The sequence below is a fragment of the Mesoplodon bidens genome (assembly GCF_964165515.1).
Source record: "Mesoplodon bidens genome assembly, chromosome: 15".
NCBI lineage: Eukaryota > Metazoa > Chordata > Mammalia > Artiodactyla > Ziphiidae > Mesoplodon > Mesoplodon bidens.
Genome location: NC_138171.1, coordinates 13607811 through 13623591, shown reverse-complemented (window position 1 = coordinate 13623591; position 15781 = coordinate 13607811). Strand labels below are relative to the sequence as shown.

The 15781-nt window shown below is 45.5% G+C and overlaps 1 protein-coding gene across 4 annotated transcripts in view; it reads right to left on the bottom strand.

Moving 5' to 3' along the window:
- The window catches only part of SULF2 (sulfatase 2), a 142700-nt gene that overhangs the window by 86070 nt on the left and 40849 nt on the right, over positions 1-15781 (bottom strand). For all 4 annotated transcript variants that reach the window (XM_081256761.1, XM_081256760.1, XM_081256759.1 and 1 more), the window contains exon 3: positions 7254-7493. In XM_081256761.1, the coding sequence (XP_081112887.1) occupies positions 7254-7493 (240 nt within the window). The remainder of the gene's footprint in view (positions 1-7253; positions 7494-15781) is intronic.

The window sequence follows — 15781 nt, the reverse complement described above, 5'->3', positions numbered from 1 at the left end:
TTTTCAAAACTGTGTAGTTTCACTTTTTTAAAGATAAAATACCTAATTAAATACATTAAAAGCACTATTTACATGAACTGCTGGTCCACTTAAGGAACAGTTTTCTGGTTCCAGTCTTCCACAGTTCCAGCTAACCTCCTGTATTCAAAAGGGTACCACATACACAAACGGACTAAGAACCATTATTGAGGTTGTGACTTTAATCTTCCCTCAGTATCCATTTCTTCTTCTCCCAGAGTAACAGAATTTTTAGCTGGGCAAATGGCCACCCAGAATAAAGACTACATTCCCTAGTTTCCTCTGCAATCATGTGTGCTCATGGGACTTGTTTCTCATCAGTGGGAAATAAGGAGAAATAGAAAGCAGTTGAGTCTCTGACCAATTTAAGAACACCTAAACATATAATGCAAATATTAATAGACCCAAAGGGAGAAATAGACAGCAATAGAATAATAGTAGGGGACTTTATTACTCCACTTTCATCAATGGATAGATCATCCAGATAGAAAATCTATAAGGAAACATAGGTCTTAAACTATACGTTGATCAGATAGACTTAGCACACATGTACAGAACATTCCATCCAAAAGCAACAGAATATACATTCTTTACAAGTGCACATGAAATATTCTCCAGGATAGATCATATGTTAGGCCACAAAACAAGTCTTAATAAATTTAAGAAAATTGAAATCATATCAAGCATCTTTTCCAACTACAATGGTATGAAACTAGAAATCAATTACAAGAAGAAAACTGGAAAATTCACAAATACGTGGAGATTAACAACATGCTACTGGACAACCAATTGGTCAAAGAAATCAAAAGAGAAAAAAAAAACTTGAGGCAAATGAAAATGGAAATACAATACACCAAAACATATGGGACGCAGCAAAAGAAGTTCTAACAGGGAAGTTCCTTGCGACAAATGCCTACATCAAGAAACAAGAAAAATCTCAAATAAATAACCGAATATTACACTTCAAGGAACCAGAAAAGGAACAAAGCCCAAAGTTAGTAGAAGGAAAAAAAATAATAGAGATCAGAGCAGAAATAAATGAAATACAGAGACTAAAAAGACAATGGAAAAGATCAATGAAACTACAAACTGGTTCTTTGAAAAGATAAACAAAATTGATAAACGTTTAGCTAGACTCAACCAGGAAAAAAAGGGAGAGGACTCAAATAAATAAAATCAGAAATAAAAAGGCAGATGTTACAACTGATACCACAGAAATATAGAGGATCATAAGACTACTACGAACAATTATATGCCAATAAATTTGACAAGCTAGAGAAATGGATAAATTCCTAAAAACATACAACCTACCAACACTGACTGATGAAGAAAGAGAAAATAGGAACAGACCAATTACTAGAAAGAAGACTGAATCAATAATCAAAAACTTCCCCAAATATAAATGTCCAGTACTAGACAGCTTTACAGGTGCCTTCTATCAAAAATTCAAAGAAGAATTAATATCAATCCTTCCCAAACTCTTCCAAAAAATAGAACAGGAGGGAATACCTCCATACTCATCTTATGAGGTCAGCATTACCCTGATACCAAAACCAGCCAAGGACACCACAAGTAAAGAAAATTATAGGTCAATATCTCTGATGAACACAGAATGCAAAAATCTTCAACAAAATATTGGCAGACTGAATTCAACAATACAGTAAAAGGATCATATACCATGTTCAGATAGGATTTATTTTAGGAATGCAAGGATGGTTCACCATCCCCCAATCAATCAATGTATATAGCACATTAAAAAAATGAAAGATAAAAATCATCTCAACAGATTCAGAAAAAGCCTTTGACAAAATTCAACATCCATTTATGAGGAAAACTCTCAAAAAAGTGACTGTAGAGGGAACATACCTCAACATAATAAAAGGCCATACATGACAAGCCCATAGCTAACATCATATTCAAGTGATAAGCTGAAAACTTTTCCTCTAAAATCAGGAACAAGACAAGGGTGCCCACTCTCAACACTTTTATTTGACATAGTATTGGAAGTCCTAGCCAGAGCAATTAGGCAAGAAAAAGAAAGAAAAAGCATCCAAATCATAAAGGAAGAAGTAAAACTGTATTTGCAGGTGACATGACATTATACATAGAAAACCCTAAAGACTCCACCAAAAAACTGTTAGAACTAATAAATTAATTCAGTAAAGCTGCAGGATACAAAATCAATACACAAAAATCTGTTGTGTTTTTATACACTAAAAACAAACTACCAGGAAGATAAATTAAGAAAACAGTCCCATGTACAACTGCATCAAAAATAATAAAATATCTGGAATAAACTTAATGAAGGTAGTGAAAGACTTGTACACTGAAAACTATAAGACATTAATTAATGAAAGAAATAGAAGAAGACACAAATAAATGGAAAGGTATTCCATGCTCATGGACTGGAAGAATTAATACTGTTAAAATGTCCATACTATCCAAAGCAATCTACAGATTCAGTGCAATCCCTATGAAATTTCCAATGGCATTTTTCACAAAAACAGAAAAAACAATCCTAAAGTTTGTATGGAACCACAAAAGACCTCAGAGAGCCAAAGCAATCTTGAGAACGAAGAACAAGGCTGGAGGCATCATGCTCCCTGATTTCAAACTGTATTACAAAGCAGTAGTAATCAAAACATTATGGTGTTGGCATAAAAACAGACATAGATCAATGAAACAGAATAGAGAGCCCAGAAATAAACCCACACATATATGGTCAATTAATTTATGACAGAGGAGCTAAGAATGTATGATGGGGAAAGGACAGTCTCTTTAATAAATGGAACTGGGAAAACTGGACAGCCACATGTGAAAGAATTAAACTGAACCACTATCTTGCACCATAGACAAAGATTAACTCAAAACAGATTAAAGACTTGAACATAAGACCTGAAATCATCATTTGACATGGATCTTGGCAATTATTTTTTTTTGGATTTGACACCAAAAACAAAGGCAATAAAAGCAAAAGGAGGGCTTCCCTGGTGGCGCAGTGGTTGAGAGTCCGCCTGCCGATGCGGCGGACACGGGTTCGTGCCCCGGTCCGGGAGGATCCCACGTGCCGCGGAGCGGCTGGTCCCGTGAGCTATGGCCGCTGGGCCTGCGCGTCTGGAGCCTGTGCTCCGCAACGGGAGGGCCCACAGCAGTGAGAGGGCCGCGTACAGCAAAAAAAAAAAAAAAAAAAAAAAAAAAAAAAAAAGCAAAAGGAAATAAATGGGATGACTAAAAAGGTTCTGCACAGTAAAGGAACATTGTGCACAATGAAACGAAAAGAAAACCTACCGAATGAGAGAAAATATTTGCAGCTCATACATCTGATAAGAAATTAATTTCCAAAATATACAAAAAACGGATGCAACTCAATAGAAAAAAACCAAACAATCCAATTTAAGAAATGGGCCACAGATCTGCATAGGCATTTTTCCAAAGAAGATATACAGATGGTCAACAGGTACATCAAAAGATGCTTCACATCATTAATTATCAGGGAGATGCAAATCAAAACCACAATGAGGGCTTCCCTGGTAGCACAGTGGTTGAGAGTCCGCCTGCCGATGCAGGGGACACGGGTTCGTGCCCCGGTCCGGGAAGATCCCACATGCCACGGAGCGGCTGGGCCCGTGAGCCATGGCCACTGAGCCTGCGCGTCTGGAGCCTGTGCTCCGCAACGGGAGAGGCCACAACAGTGAGAGGCCCGCATACCGCAAAAACAAACATAAAAAACACAATGAGATACCACCTCACACCTGTTAGAATGCCTATTATCAAAAAGGCAAAGAATAACAATGTTGGCAAAGATGTAGAGAAAAGGAAACACTTGTTCACTGTTGGTGGGAATGTAAATTGGTATAGCCATTATGGAAAACAGTACGGAGGTTCCTCAAAGATTAAAAATAAAACTACCGTATGATCCCATAATTCCACCTCTGAGTATCTATCTGAAGAAAATGAAAACACTAACTTGAAAAGATATTGGCACCTCCATGTTAATTGCAGCTTTATTTACAATAGCCAAGATATGGAAACAACCTAAGTGTCCTCAATGGATGCAAGAATAAAGAAAATGTGGTATACACACACTGGACTACTATTCAGCCATGAAAAAGAAGGAAATCTTGCCATGTGCAACAACATGGATGGACCTTGACGGTATCACGTTAAGTGAAATAAGTCAGACAGAGAAAGACAATTACCATATGATATCACTTATATATGGAATCTAAAACAAAGTCGAGCTCATAGATACAAAGAACAGATTGGTGGTTGCCAGAGGTGGGAGGTAGCGGGTGGGTGAAATGAGTGAAGAGGGTCAAAAGGTACAAACTTCCAGTTATGAAATAAATAAGTCATGGGGCTATAATAATGTACAGCATAGTGACTACAGTTAATAATATTATGCTGTATATTTAAAAGTTGCTGAGAGAGTAGATCTTAAAAATTCTCATCACACACACACAGACCTTTGTAACTATGTATGATGACAGATGTTGACTAGACCTACTGTGGTTATCCTTTTGCAGTATATACAAATATTGACTCATCATGTCATACATCTGAAACTACTATAATGTTATATGCCAATTATGCCTCAGAAAAAAAAAAAGAAAAGAAAATGGTTGAGTCTCTGATCAATTCATGGGCAGGCCCATCAAAGCAGCACAGACTTTTAGTTGAGAGAGTAATAAATGACTGCTGTCTTGGGTCTCTCACACACAGCCAAAAAACTTAAATCCAATTCAATCAGTTGCCCTAGACACTCATGAGAATGCAGGGCTGAATGTGTCCAAAGACCTGGTAAGAACAGTTGACCACTCTTCCCTGGGGAGCTAAAAAGTTATTATTCTAATATGAGTCTAATTATTCTAATATGAGTCATACAAATCAAGTTAATCTAAAAGGGATTTTGAATGCATTATAGTTTTCTGTTATTTTTCTCAATCAACCTACAATGAGCAGCAAAACTGGTCATGTTTTCACTTTAAGCAGTGGCTTAATATAAAACTCAAATTTCCATTGACAGATGAATGGATAAAGAAGATGTGGTGTGTGTGTATATACACACACACACACACACACACACACACACACACACACACAATGGAATATTACTCAGCCATAAAAGAGAATGAAATAAAACTCAAACCTGAGCTTCCTAACTACCAGGGCAAAAAGGGAAAGTATACAGGGTACACAGCTCTTGTTCTTTAATGACAAGAGCACATAAGTTCATCACAGTAAACAGACATTTTCAGGGTCCTGAGTTCTCAAAGTCAAGTTAGAACAGAGTTCCTTGTAGAGAGGGCCATTCTAAACATAACAAATAAAATTCTCAAGGACAGTTTTACAAAAAACATAAATGTCCTATGTATGGCAATTTATACTTGGCATTACACTCCCAGTCTTCACTGAGGGTATAATCGTTAAGCATAGTTGGATGAAAGCAGTTCTTTGGGGAAAGCACTTTTTGGTGATTTGTTTAAATTCAAGGACAAAGTTTGAGGAAATCAATTTTGAAGAAATGTTAAATCCTGAGAGATGGCTCCTTCCCTTGTGCCAGCTATATGATTCTGAAACACCAGGCTTTGGCCCCTATCGTAAGCCCCTAAGATATTGCAGGATATAGGTTTCCTTTCAATTTGATGGGCGTAACAACATCCATACTCCCTTTGAAGTCCTACGGTCTTGGTTTCCATTTTGATTATGCCACAAGCACCTGCTTTTATGACTATGAGCAAGTCTCTTTTCTGGGCTGCAGTTGCCCTAGCTGTCAAATGTGGGGGGTTGATGAGTACACTTTTAGGGTCCTTACTGTTCCTTTGGCATCCAAAGCTAAAGGTGTCTACACAGACCTTTCAGCTAGAGGTTCTAAAAGTGGGTCTCACAGCCCTCAGACATGTTTTCTTTGTGGGTCCACACTGTATATTAACAAAACAAAACAAAACAAACAGAGTTTTGCCAATATTTTTTAAAATCAGCAGATTTTGGCCAAGAACTCAGATTAGAAATATTTGAAGGTTGGCAACCCCGAGCACGAATGGCTATAATTACCTGGACCTGAGTGGCAGATGCCCCTTTCAGTAGGTGCCCTGGTCTGTCCTGCTTCCTCCATCTATATCCAGGTCTCTGCAACCAGATGGGTGGTGGCCTGGGGTAAACTCTGACCCATGTGGCTTTCTGCAGAGATCCTGGAACCAACAGGGTTATGTGTATAGGACTGAGGCCTTCCTAGTTCTCTCAGCAGGGCCCGCTCGCTGGGTGATTCTGGCAGTGGAAACAGTGTGCAAGACGACACACCTCACCAGTGTGCTCCCCACCCCGACGTGCCCATGCCAGCCACACCGTGTACATGAGGGGCAGCTGCCCATCTTCCAGGACGGCTTCAGCTCCGTGAACCCAGCTGAGGGAGGCATCCGTCCTTCTCTCATGTCACTCCTACCCAAAAAGCCCCTTGTCACTTGAACACAACTTCCCAGGGTTACAACATTCAAGCCACAGTATCTGATCTCACAACTGCCTTGGCTCCTTACCCAAGGTGAGGAGTGTTTGTTTATTTTTCTAAATTAAAGCAAGTTTAATTGAGTTTGGAGGATTTTGCAGTGGTGCTGCAGATAAGTGACTGTAATTGTGCCTTTGCCTCAGGCAACCAGCCTGGCAGGTGAGTCTTCAGAACGCACCAAAGTACCTCCTGCAGGATAAAGAGACAGGACACCTTGCTCGCTCTCCACCCAGGATGCAACCAACACTGCGGGCACCAACTGCAGGAGGGATGGAGCACCTTGGGCAGTGTAGACGATCAAGTGTAGACAAACAGTCCCTTGCCATCTGTAGAGTGGCCACAGTCCCCAAATACACTCCTCTCCATCCCCCACCCCAATGTTCTTCTTAAATAGCACAATTCACAGAGAACTCACCCTCCTGCCCGAGTACTTCATGGCCTCTCTGTAGTATATTTCATATTTTAAACAGACTCACTTTTTTTTAACTCAAATTCCTTTGGAAAGGTCACTTTCTATCACTCCTGTAGGCAAATAAATCTGTATTTTTCCAACACATCTAGAAGTCAATGCACAACTTTTAAATTAAAAGAAAGTTGTTCACGCACTACAGGGACCCCTCGCAGTACAGGGACCACAGTGGGAAAGACAGTGGTCCGAGGCAGGACGCCGGGTACCACGTCGGAGGTTCCCAGCCCACTCGTGTGCCCGCCCGCGGCAGCCTGGCTCCCTCACCTGTCCGGTAGCCCGTGCTGTTGAGGTACACGGCGAAGGTGCGGCTCTCGTGCTGCGCCTGCCAGGAGGGCGAGGAGCAGTTCTCATTGTTGGTGTAGGTGTTGTGGTTGTGGACGTACTTCCCGGTGAGGATGGAGGAGCGCGAGGGGCAGCACATGGGCGTGGTCACGAAGGCGTTGATGAAGTGCGCCCCGCCCTGCTCCATGATGCGCCGTGTCTTGTTCATCACCTGCATGGAACCTGCAACCAGAGCGGAAGTGAGGTGTGGGCCGGCAGGTTTCCAGCGAGTGCGCCCCAGTCGGGCACCAAACAATCAGAGACGGGTTCTGAGTGGTCCTCAACAGGGCAGCACCCCCATCCCGGGGGAGGGGAGTGTATGTTGGAAATCTCCGGGGACAGATTGGGGGGCACCCCTGGCATTTCTGGGCAGCGGCCAGCAAGGCACTATTGGATTGTCCTGCGCAATGAGGAAGTACCCTGGGTCCCCAGTTCCACTAGACATTCACGGGGGCGGGTAGGTAAAAACCTGTTTATAAGTTATCTGAGCCTAGTAAAGAACTCTTGTCTTGCATAGAAACAGAACATCTTTTTTTTTTGCAGGGTATTAATATATACTTTTTTTTTTTTTTGGAAAGCAACCACTATGTAAACAGAAGATTATACTTTGTTTCATCTGGAACTTCCCCAAGAATTGTCCCCTCTTAATGAAATCCGATCACGTCAACCTGGCAACCCCTCCCCCCTCCACCTTCTCTCTGAATATTTCTCAGCTGACATGTTCTGCATCAGTCATAACCCACCGTCGCCGCCTTTGTCCACATGGTCCTTCCAGCTTGGAACCCACTTCCCATCTCCCGCCCCCCACTCCCCAAATCTGACCCATCAGTACAGTCGCACCTCTTCTCATTGCTCTCTGGGATCACTCTGGCTTCTGATTCCCTTGAGCTCTTATCACGCATGTATTATTAGGACTTAATGATAAACCACTAGGTATGGTGATTTCACTCATGCCTATTCTTCTTTTTTTTTTTTTTTGCGGTACGCGGGCCTCTCACTGTTGTGGCCTCTCCCGTTGCGGAGCACAGGCTCCGGACACGCAGGCTCAGCGGCCATGGCTCACGGGCCTAGCCGCTCCGCAGCATGTGGGATCTTCCCGGACCGGGCCACGAACCCGTGTCCCCCTGCATCGGCAGGCGGACTCTCAACCACTGCGCCACCAGGGAAGCCCACTCATGCCTATTCTTGTTTCTCAATGAAGCTGTGAGCAGAGCAAGGTATAGGAAGAAAAGGAATTTGTGGGGAAACCCTACTGTGCGCTGGTGCCTGCACACTGCCTGCTCCACTGAGGGCTCCAGGAGCTCAAAGACTGTGTCCCTTGCTCAGTGCCGAATCCTCAATGCCTCTACGGTGTGTGACACACAGTAGGTACTCAGTAAATGCGTGAAGAATGGATGTGAAATCGTATACCATGGCTGGTACCCAGATACTTAGGTTTAACAGAAATATTCAATGGAAATCCTTTTTCTTTTCCTTCTAAGGCCATCCTCTGTTTTTTTCTTTTCCTTGCAGTTCTTAGGGTCTATAGTGGGTTGAATGATGGCCCACCCTCCAAAGATAAGCCCCTGTCCCAAGTCCTGGCACCTGCGAATAGTACCTAATTTGGCCAAGGGTCTTCGCAGAGGTACTAAAGGATCCTGGGGTGACATCATTGTGGATTACCTGGGTGGGCCCTAAATCCAATGACAAGTGTCCTTCCAAGAGACAGGAGGAAGAAGACACACAGACACGGAGGGGAAGGGAGGCAGAGACTGGAGGGATGCTGCCACAAGCCAAGGAACTCCTTGGGCCTCCAGGAGTCACCCCTGAGCCTTTGGAGGGATCAGAGCCCTGCCAACACCTGAATTTCAGACTTCTGTCTCCACAGTTGTGGGGGAGCAAAGTTCTGTTGTTTTAAGCCACCTGGTTTATGGCAATTTGTTAGGACAGCAGTAGGAAACCAATCCAGGGTCTACCAGGCATTTGAAGTTCTTGCCAGGGAGCTGCTGATCCCAGTCACCAACTAGGTCACCCCCTAGTGACCTGAAAACAGCAAATCAGACCCACCTTGGCACTCTGTCCCTAAAGGCTAAGAGTGAAATGGAGATTTACATGATTCTTTTATCCCATCTTTCCACCAAACAGGGAAGGAAACAGCTAGAGCTTCCCTGAGGCAAACATAGATCATATTTCTTCACTGCTTCAAACCACCTGGCAGCTTCCCATCACACTCAGAAGAAAACCCCAATTCCTTACTGTGGCCTAAGACTCTTCCAGACCGGCCCTCCCTGCCAACCCGCCTCCCGTGTTTCTTTGACCTCATCTCTTCCCTCCCCCTTGCTCACTTGGCTACACTGGCTTCTTCTTTGTTTCTCAAGGGCTCCAAGCTCATCCCTGCCTCAGGATCTTTGCACTTGCTCCTGCCTCTGCCTGGGACTCCCTCTCTGAGACTTCACTTTGCTGGCTTGTCCCATTACTCAGATCTCAACTTAGAGCTCACCTCCTCAACAAGGCCTGGCCGACCTCCCCATCAGAAGGAGCGCCCTGTTTACTTGCTATCACACCAATGTATGTTTCTTCTTAGCATTTCTGTCCTTCTGAAACGGTCTTCTTTACAAGTTCACTTGTTTATGATCTGCCTTTGCTTCTGGACTGAGAGCTCTGGGTGATCCCAGGCACTGTCTGTCTACCCTACCCCCAGGAATATATAGATGATGCTCTGTAACATCTCACTGAACGACTGAAGGAAACAGAGCAAAGCCTGCCCTTTGGAGCCCCGTGCTGAGGCAGTTGTATAAGGGACGCCCACCTGGAGCCAGCTGTGTTCCCCGAGGCTCTTGGCCGAGGTCAGCCCAGCGGATAGAGGAAAGAACCGGCTTTTTGTCTCAACAGGAATCGTCAGGCCTGGAACTACATGAACATCTCTTGTCAAGGTCACATGCCCTCCTGAGAAGTCCCAAGGGTCCCATCTGTAACTGGTGGCCATTATAGGGTTTCTACCAGGTGTGAAGTCTCCCTCTGGAGGGGATGGAGGAGGTGAGCTTTCCAAGGCCTCCCTCCACCAGCTGGTGCGAACTCGCCAGAACCTACAGAGGGAGCGGGCCATGGCCTCAGGGTCCAGCAGAGCCGTGGGTCCCACTGGCGCTGGGGTGCATCCTTCCAGCCTCCTTCAGGTTATCCATCAAAGGTCACACATCTGATTCCACTTATATGTGGAATCTAGAAAAATGGTACAGATGAACCTATTTGCAGGGCAGAAATAGACACGCAGATGTAGAGAATGGACGGGTGGACACAGAGAGGGAAGGGGAGGATGGATGTATTGGGAGGTTAGGGTCTACGTATATATGCTACCATGTATAAAATAGATAGCTAGTGGGAACCTGCTGCATAGCCCAGGGAGCTCAGCTCGTGCTCTGTGATGATGTAGATGGGTGGGATGGGGGTGGGGTGGGAGGGAGGTCCAAGAGGGAGGGGATATATGAATACATAGAGCTGATTCTCTTTGTTGTACAGCGGAAACGAACACAACATCATAAAGCAATTATACTCCAATAAAAAAAAAGTCACATATCTGAGAGGCCTTCCCTGGCCTCACACTGAAACTGCCACCCCTCCTTCTAGCACCCCTACACCCCCTCCCTGCTTCACTTGCTCCCCAGCGCTTACTGCCCTCGGACAGTTCTCTTATTTGCATGTTGCCCACTGTTCCCACCGGACAGCTCCACGGGGGCAGGGATCTAGGCCTACTTTGTTCACTGTTGTCCTCCCAAGCCCAGAACAGTGCCTGGCACATAGTGACTGCTCAACAAATATCTGCTAACTTAACAAAACAAAATTATCTCACTCTTCGCATTTCCATATAATTCAGGAGCCCAAGCTGGTTTGTGTCCATGATGGGCACGTGCGTGTGTGTGTCTGTGTCGTGTGCAGTGGATTTAAAAAATGTGACTTTAAAAAGCACCAGATGGGGGCTTCCCTGGTGGTGCAGTGGTTGAGAGCCCGCCTGCTGATGCGGGGGACACGGGTTCGAGCCCTGGTCTGGGAGGATCCCACATGCTGCGGAGCATCTGAGCCTGCGCCACGACTACTGAGCCTGCGCATCTGGAGCCTGTGCTTAGCAACGGGAGAGGCCGTGACGGTGAGAGGCCCGTGCACCGCGATGAATAGTGGCCCCTGCTCGCCACAACTAAAAAAAAAAAAAAAAAAAAAGCACCAGATGATGTGCACTCTACTGTGCCACACTCCCCAGCCCTCCCTATAGTCTTACACCAACTTTGCCCATTCACATTACCTGCCTGGTCCCTGAAGGCCCTGGTTTGGCAACTCTTAATATAACTTAGCTGTTGAGACAGCTCTGACTTGTCCTTGGGGTGGGTAGAGGGCAGTGTTCCATGTCAATAATAATCATTATCATTAATGTGGTGACTGTCACTGGCTGAATGTTTGCTGTATGCTCTGTGCTGGGCACACAATGTGCATCATGTTACTTAATCCTCCCAACAAACCATTTAACAGAAACCTCTGGCATTCCTATACACTAATGATGAAAAATCTGAAAATGAAATCAAGAAAACACTCCCATTTACCATTGCAACAAAAAGAATAAAATATCTAGGAATAAACCTACCTAAGGAGACAAAAGACCTGTCTGCAGAAAATTAAAAAACACTGATGAAAGAAATTAAAGATGATACAAATAGATGGAGAGATATACCATGTTCCTGGATTGGAAGAATCAACATTGTGAAAATGACTCTACTACCCAAAGCAATCTAGATTCAATGCAATCCCTATCAAACTACCACTGGCATTTTTCACAGAACTAGAACAAAAAATTTCACAATTTGTATGGAAACACAAAAGACCCCGAATAGCCAAAGCAATCTTGAGAATGAAAAACGGAGCTGGAGGAATCAGGCTCCCTGACTTCAGACTCTACTACAAAGCTACAGTAACCAAGACAGTATGGTACTGGCACAAAAACAGAAAGATAGATCAATGGAACAGGATAGAAAGCCCAGAGATAAACCCACGCACATATGGTCACCTTATCTTTGGTAAAGGAGGCAGGAATGTACAGTAGAGAAAGGACAGCCTCTTCAATAAGTGGTTCTGGGAAAACTGGACACCTACATTTAAAAGTATGAGATTAGATCACTCCCTAGCACCATTTAACAGAAGAGGGAACTGAGCACAGGAGTTAAATGTGGTCACAGCCACAGAGCGGGGGAAGTGGGATGTGAGGACTCCAACCCAAGCTTGTCTGACAGCAGAGGTGGGTGCTGGGTGTCACGTTCAGGAAACGTCCAGTTTATAGCACACAGGAGGTGGTGATAATGAACCCAGGAAGGGCACAGAGGTCCCCACACACTTGGTCAACTCTCAGCTTCCATGAGGCTCAGAATCGTCCCCTGGACTATCAGGTCCCCTCATCATCCCAGAGGTGACTTTAGCTGGCACACCAGCAGTGAGACTGGCACAGGGTCACATCGCCAAATGCCAGGGACCCCAGCGGTGGGAAAGTGGTTCCCGTTCACTCTTTCTGATCAACTCCAGGAGAAAGTCTCGGGTGGGTGCGGTCACATGGTCACGTCCTTAACACCTTCACGCCTCCTATTTCAACAGGAAGAGCCCCGGCCACCCGGCTGGAGTTCTGGGCGGGCAGCTGTGTTAGCTTATACTGGATTGACTGGTTTAATTTCCTTTGACTTAGGGCGAGCGATGCTAACTTCTCTCATTTAGGGCAGTGGAATCCTGTTCTTAAAAAACAATCACGTCTGTTTAAAAGAAGTAAATATTAGTACAGGTGGCAAGGCGGAAAGGTGAGGGGATGGCTGGCATCTGGCACAACCTGCAACTGTCTACCCGGTGCTGTTACTGGCTAAGAGACATCTCGGGTATACGCTGAGCTCCTCCCCTCTCCTCCAGTGACACAGGCGATGATCTTGGCTACTCCTTAGTCCCATCTTTCTGTTCCCACATCCAATCCATCAGCAAAGCCTGGTGTTCTTTCTTCCAAGAACATCCAGGCTCAGAGTCCTCTCGCCTCCTCACTGGGCAGCGGTCATCCTCTTTCCTCTGAATTAGGTCAGCTGCTTCCTGCCTGGACTCCGGCTGTTTATTCCCCGAGGAGCAGCCAGAAAGCCTCCTCTCCTCAGCACTCCCCGTGGCTCCCACTTGCTCGGAGAGCAGAGTCCCCGTGGTTGTCCACAGGCCCTGCGGGATCCGGGCCCCCTTCCACACCCCGTCTCCGCAGCCACGGCGGCCTCGTCTCCCCTCACACTTGCCCGCCTCACTCCCGCCTCAGAGCCTTTGCCCGTGCTGTTCCTCCTGCTGGGAACGCCCTTCCCCAGCACCTCCAGGGTCTGTGCCCTCACCCACTTCTTGTCTCTACTCAAAAGGTCTCTTCTTGGGGGGAGGGGGGATATACGGGTAGGGGATTGAGAGGTACAAACTATTAGGTATAAAATAAACTGCAAGGATATATTGTACAACACGGGGAAATATAGCTCACATTTTACAATTACTGTAGATGGAGTACAACCTTTAAAAATTGCGAATCACTACCTAGTATGCCTGTAACTTAATACGGAACAGCAACTATACTTCAATTAAAAGAATAAAAGTTCTCTTCTTAGTGAGGCCCGCCCTGCACACCACATCCACAATTTTACTCCCCTGCCCCTGATATTTCACCTCCTCTTCCTTGTTTTACGTTTTCAACTCTGCACGTGTTGCTCTAACAGGTTATACACTTTGGCACATTTACATATTTATCTTGCTGATCACCTCTCCTGCAGCCCTAGATGTCACAGCCATGAGAGCTAGGGCCACTGACCACACCTCACAGCCCTGAAGCCTAGAACAGTGCCCGGCACATAGTAGGTGTTCAGTTAATATTTCTCGAAAGCATGAATCTAGGGCGCTCCAGGCAGAATCAAGCCTTTGCCTGCTGTTCACAGACTGAAGAGAAAGAAGGAAGCAGCTGATAGTGAGGACCTGGCCCTGCGCAGGCTCCAGAGACTGCAGAAATGACAAAGCTGGCCGTCCACCCGACCTGTCAGACCCTTCTGGAAGGCAGGGGGCCCGCCACCTGGTGAATAATTCGCCTGCAGTCAGCAGCCTCGAATGCTGCGTTGGCCAAAGGCAAACGGCCAGAGGAACCGTTTCTTTCTTTTAATGGGCTCCAAACCAGGGTCTCAAAGCCCTTGCACCGCCATGCTCCTCATTGCAAGGCAAAGGAGTGGTGGTCCACTCTTTCCAGCAGTTCCCTGCACCTGTCTGCTCGGGGCGCTCACCCAGCCCAAATAAGCCGGCTGAAGGGGAGCTGTGTCAATCCACTGTTAAAGCATAATTTAACGGCGCCCTGAAATGACAGCCGCATCTGTGCGTAAGCAGCACGACAGGTTAAGCCTCCCCTTGGGGACCGTAACCTGTTTTATTAAAGCTGCCACAGTGACGAGGCTCGATAAATCCACATCTGGAACAGGAAAACATATGATCTCATCTCCTTGCCCAGCACAGCCCTAATGCAGATGGACAGCTCTGAGGGGAGGGAAGGGCCTGGAAGACCAGGCCACACAGAAATAAAAAGGCCAGCCAACCAAAACTTCTGTCGTCCAACACAAGCCTGGGGACACGCAGACAAAACCAGACCTGGCTTCTTTTCCGTGATCAAACCTTCCGCCCTCGCTGGGCCAGGGTGAGGTCACCCTGACACCTTCCTCGGTGACTCTAATAGACTGCGGAGGCCTCAGCGCCACCCTGATGATGGTGACTTAAATTCTGGTGCCCAAACCACTCACCTGCCAGAAACACGGCGCTTCCTCCACACACTCACCTGCCCGTTCCCTTTCTGACTGCTTTTGCGGGGGGCTCTCAGTGTACCACCTGGGCTACTAGTTATTTGATTTGATATTTTTCTCTAACGTGACTTTAAAAAATTAAACTTTCATCTCAACCCAAGTAACTATGTGAAATTCTGGATTTGATGTGTTACTTAGATTTTTTTTTTGGATGCATATCGAAAGAAGTTTGTAAGTAGTAAAATCAATGTTTGTCGACCTGTCACACAAGATGATTTCGTGCACGACCTGTGTCCTAAAAAGGCATTTTGGGAGATGCTGATTTAATGTGCTCTTCTAAAGGTTTGGGTCAGGGCAACTGCTATCTCTGGGGACTTAGCAGGTGCTGGGGGCTATCAAGATTCAAAATATGACCCAGTTTTGGCCATTCCTGGGACTTAGGTGGCTCACATCTACTTTCTGTCCTAGAGCTCTGTGTCAACTAGGAGAAGATGCACCCCTACATGCCACCCCCCCCAAGACAAAGTCCTGCGGCCCCCAACTTGGGTGGCATTACATAGGAGGCATTGGTTTTGATGGATAACTAAAGAGATGATGTTTTCTGATGTTTGTTTTCTTAAAATTACAGGTAAATAATTAGAGTCTGTGATGTCAGACCCTCCTTGGGAAGTAGTGGGAGATGGG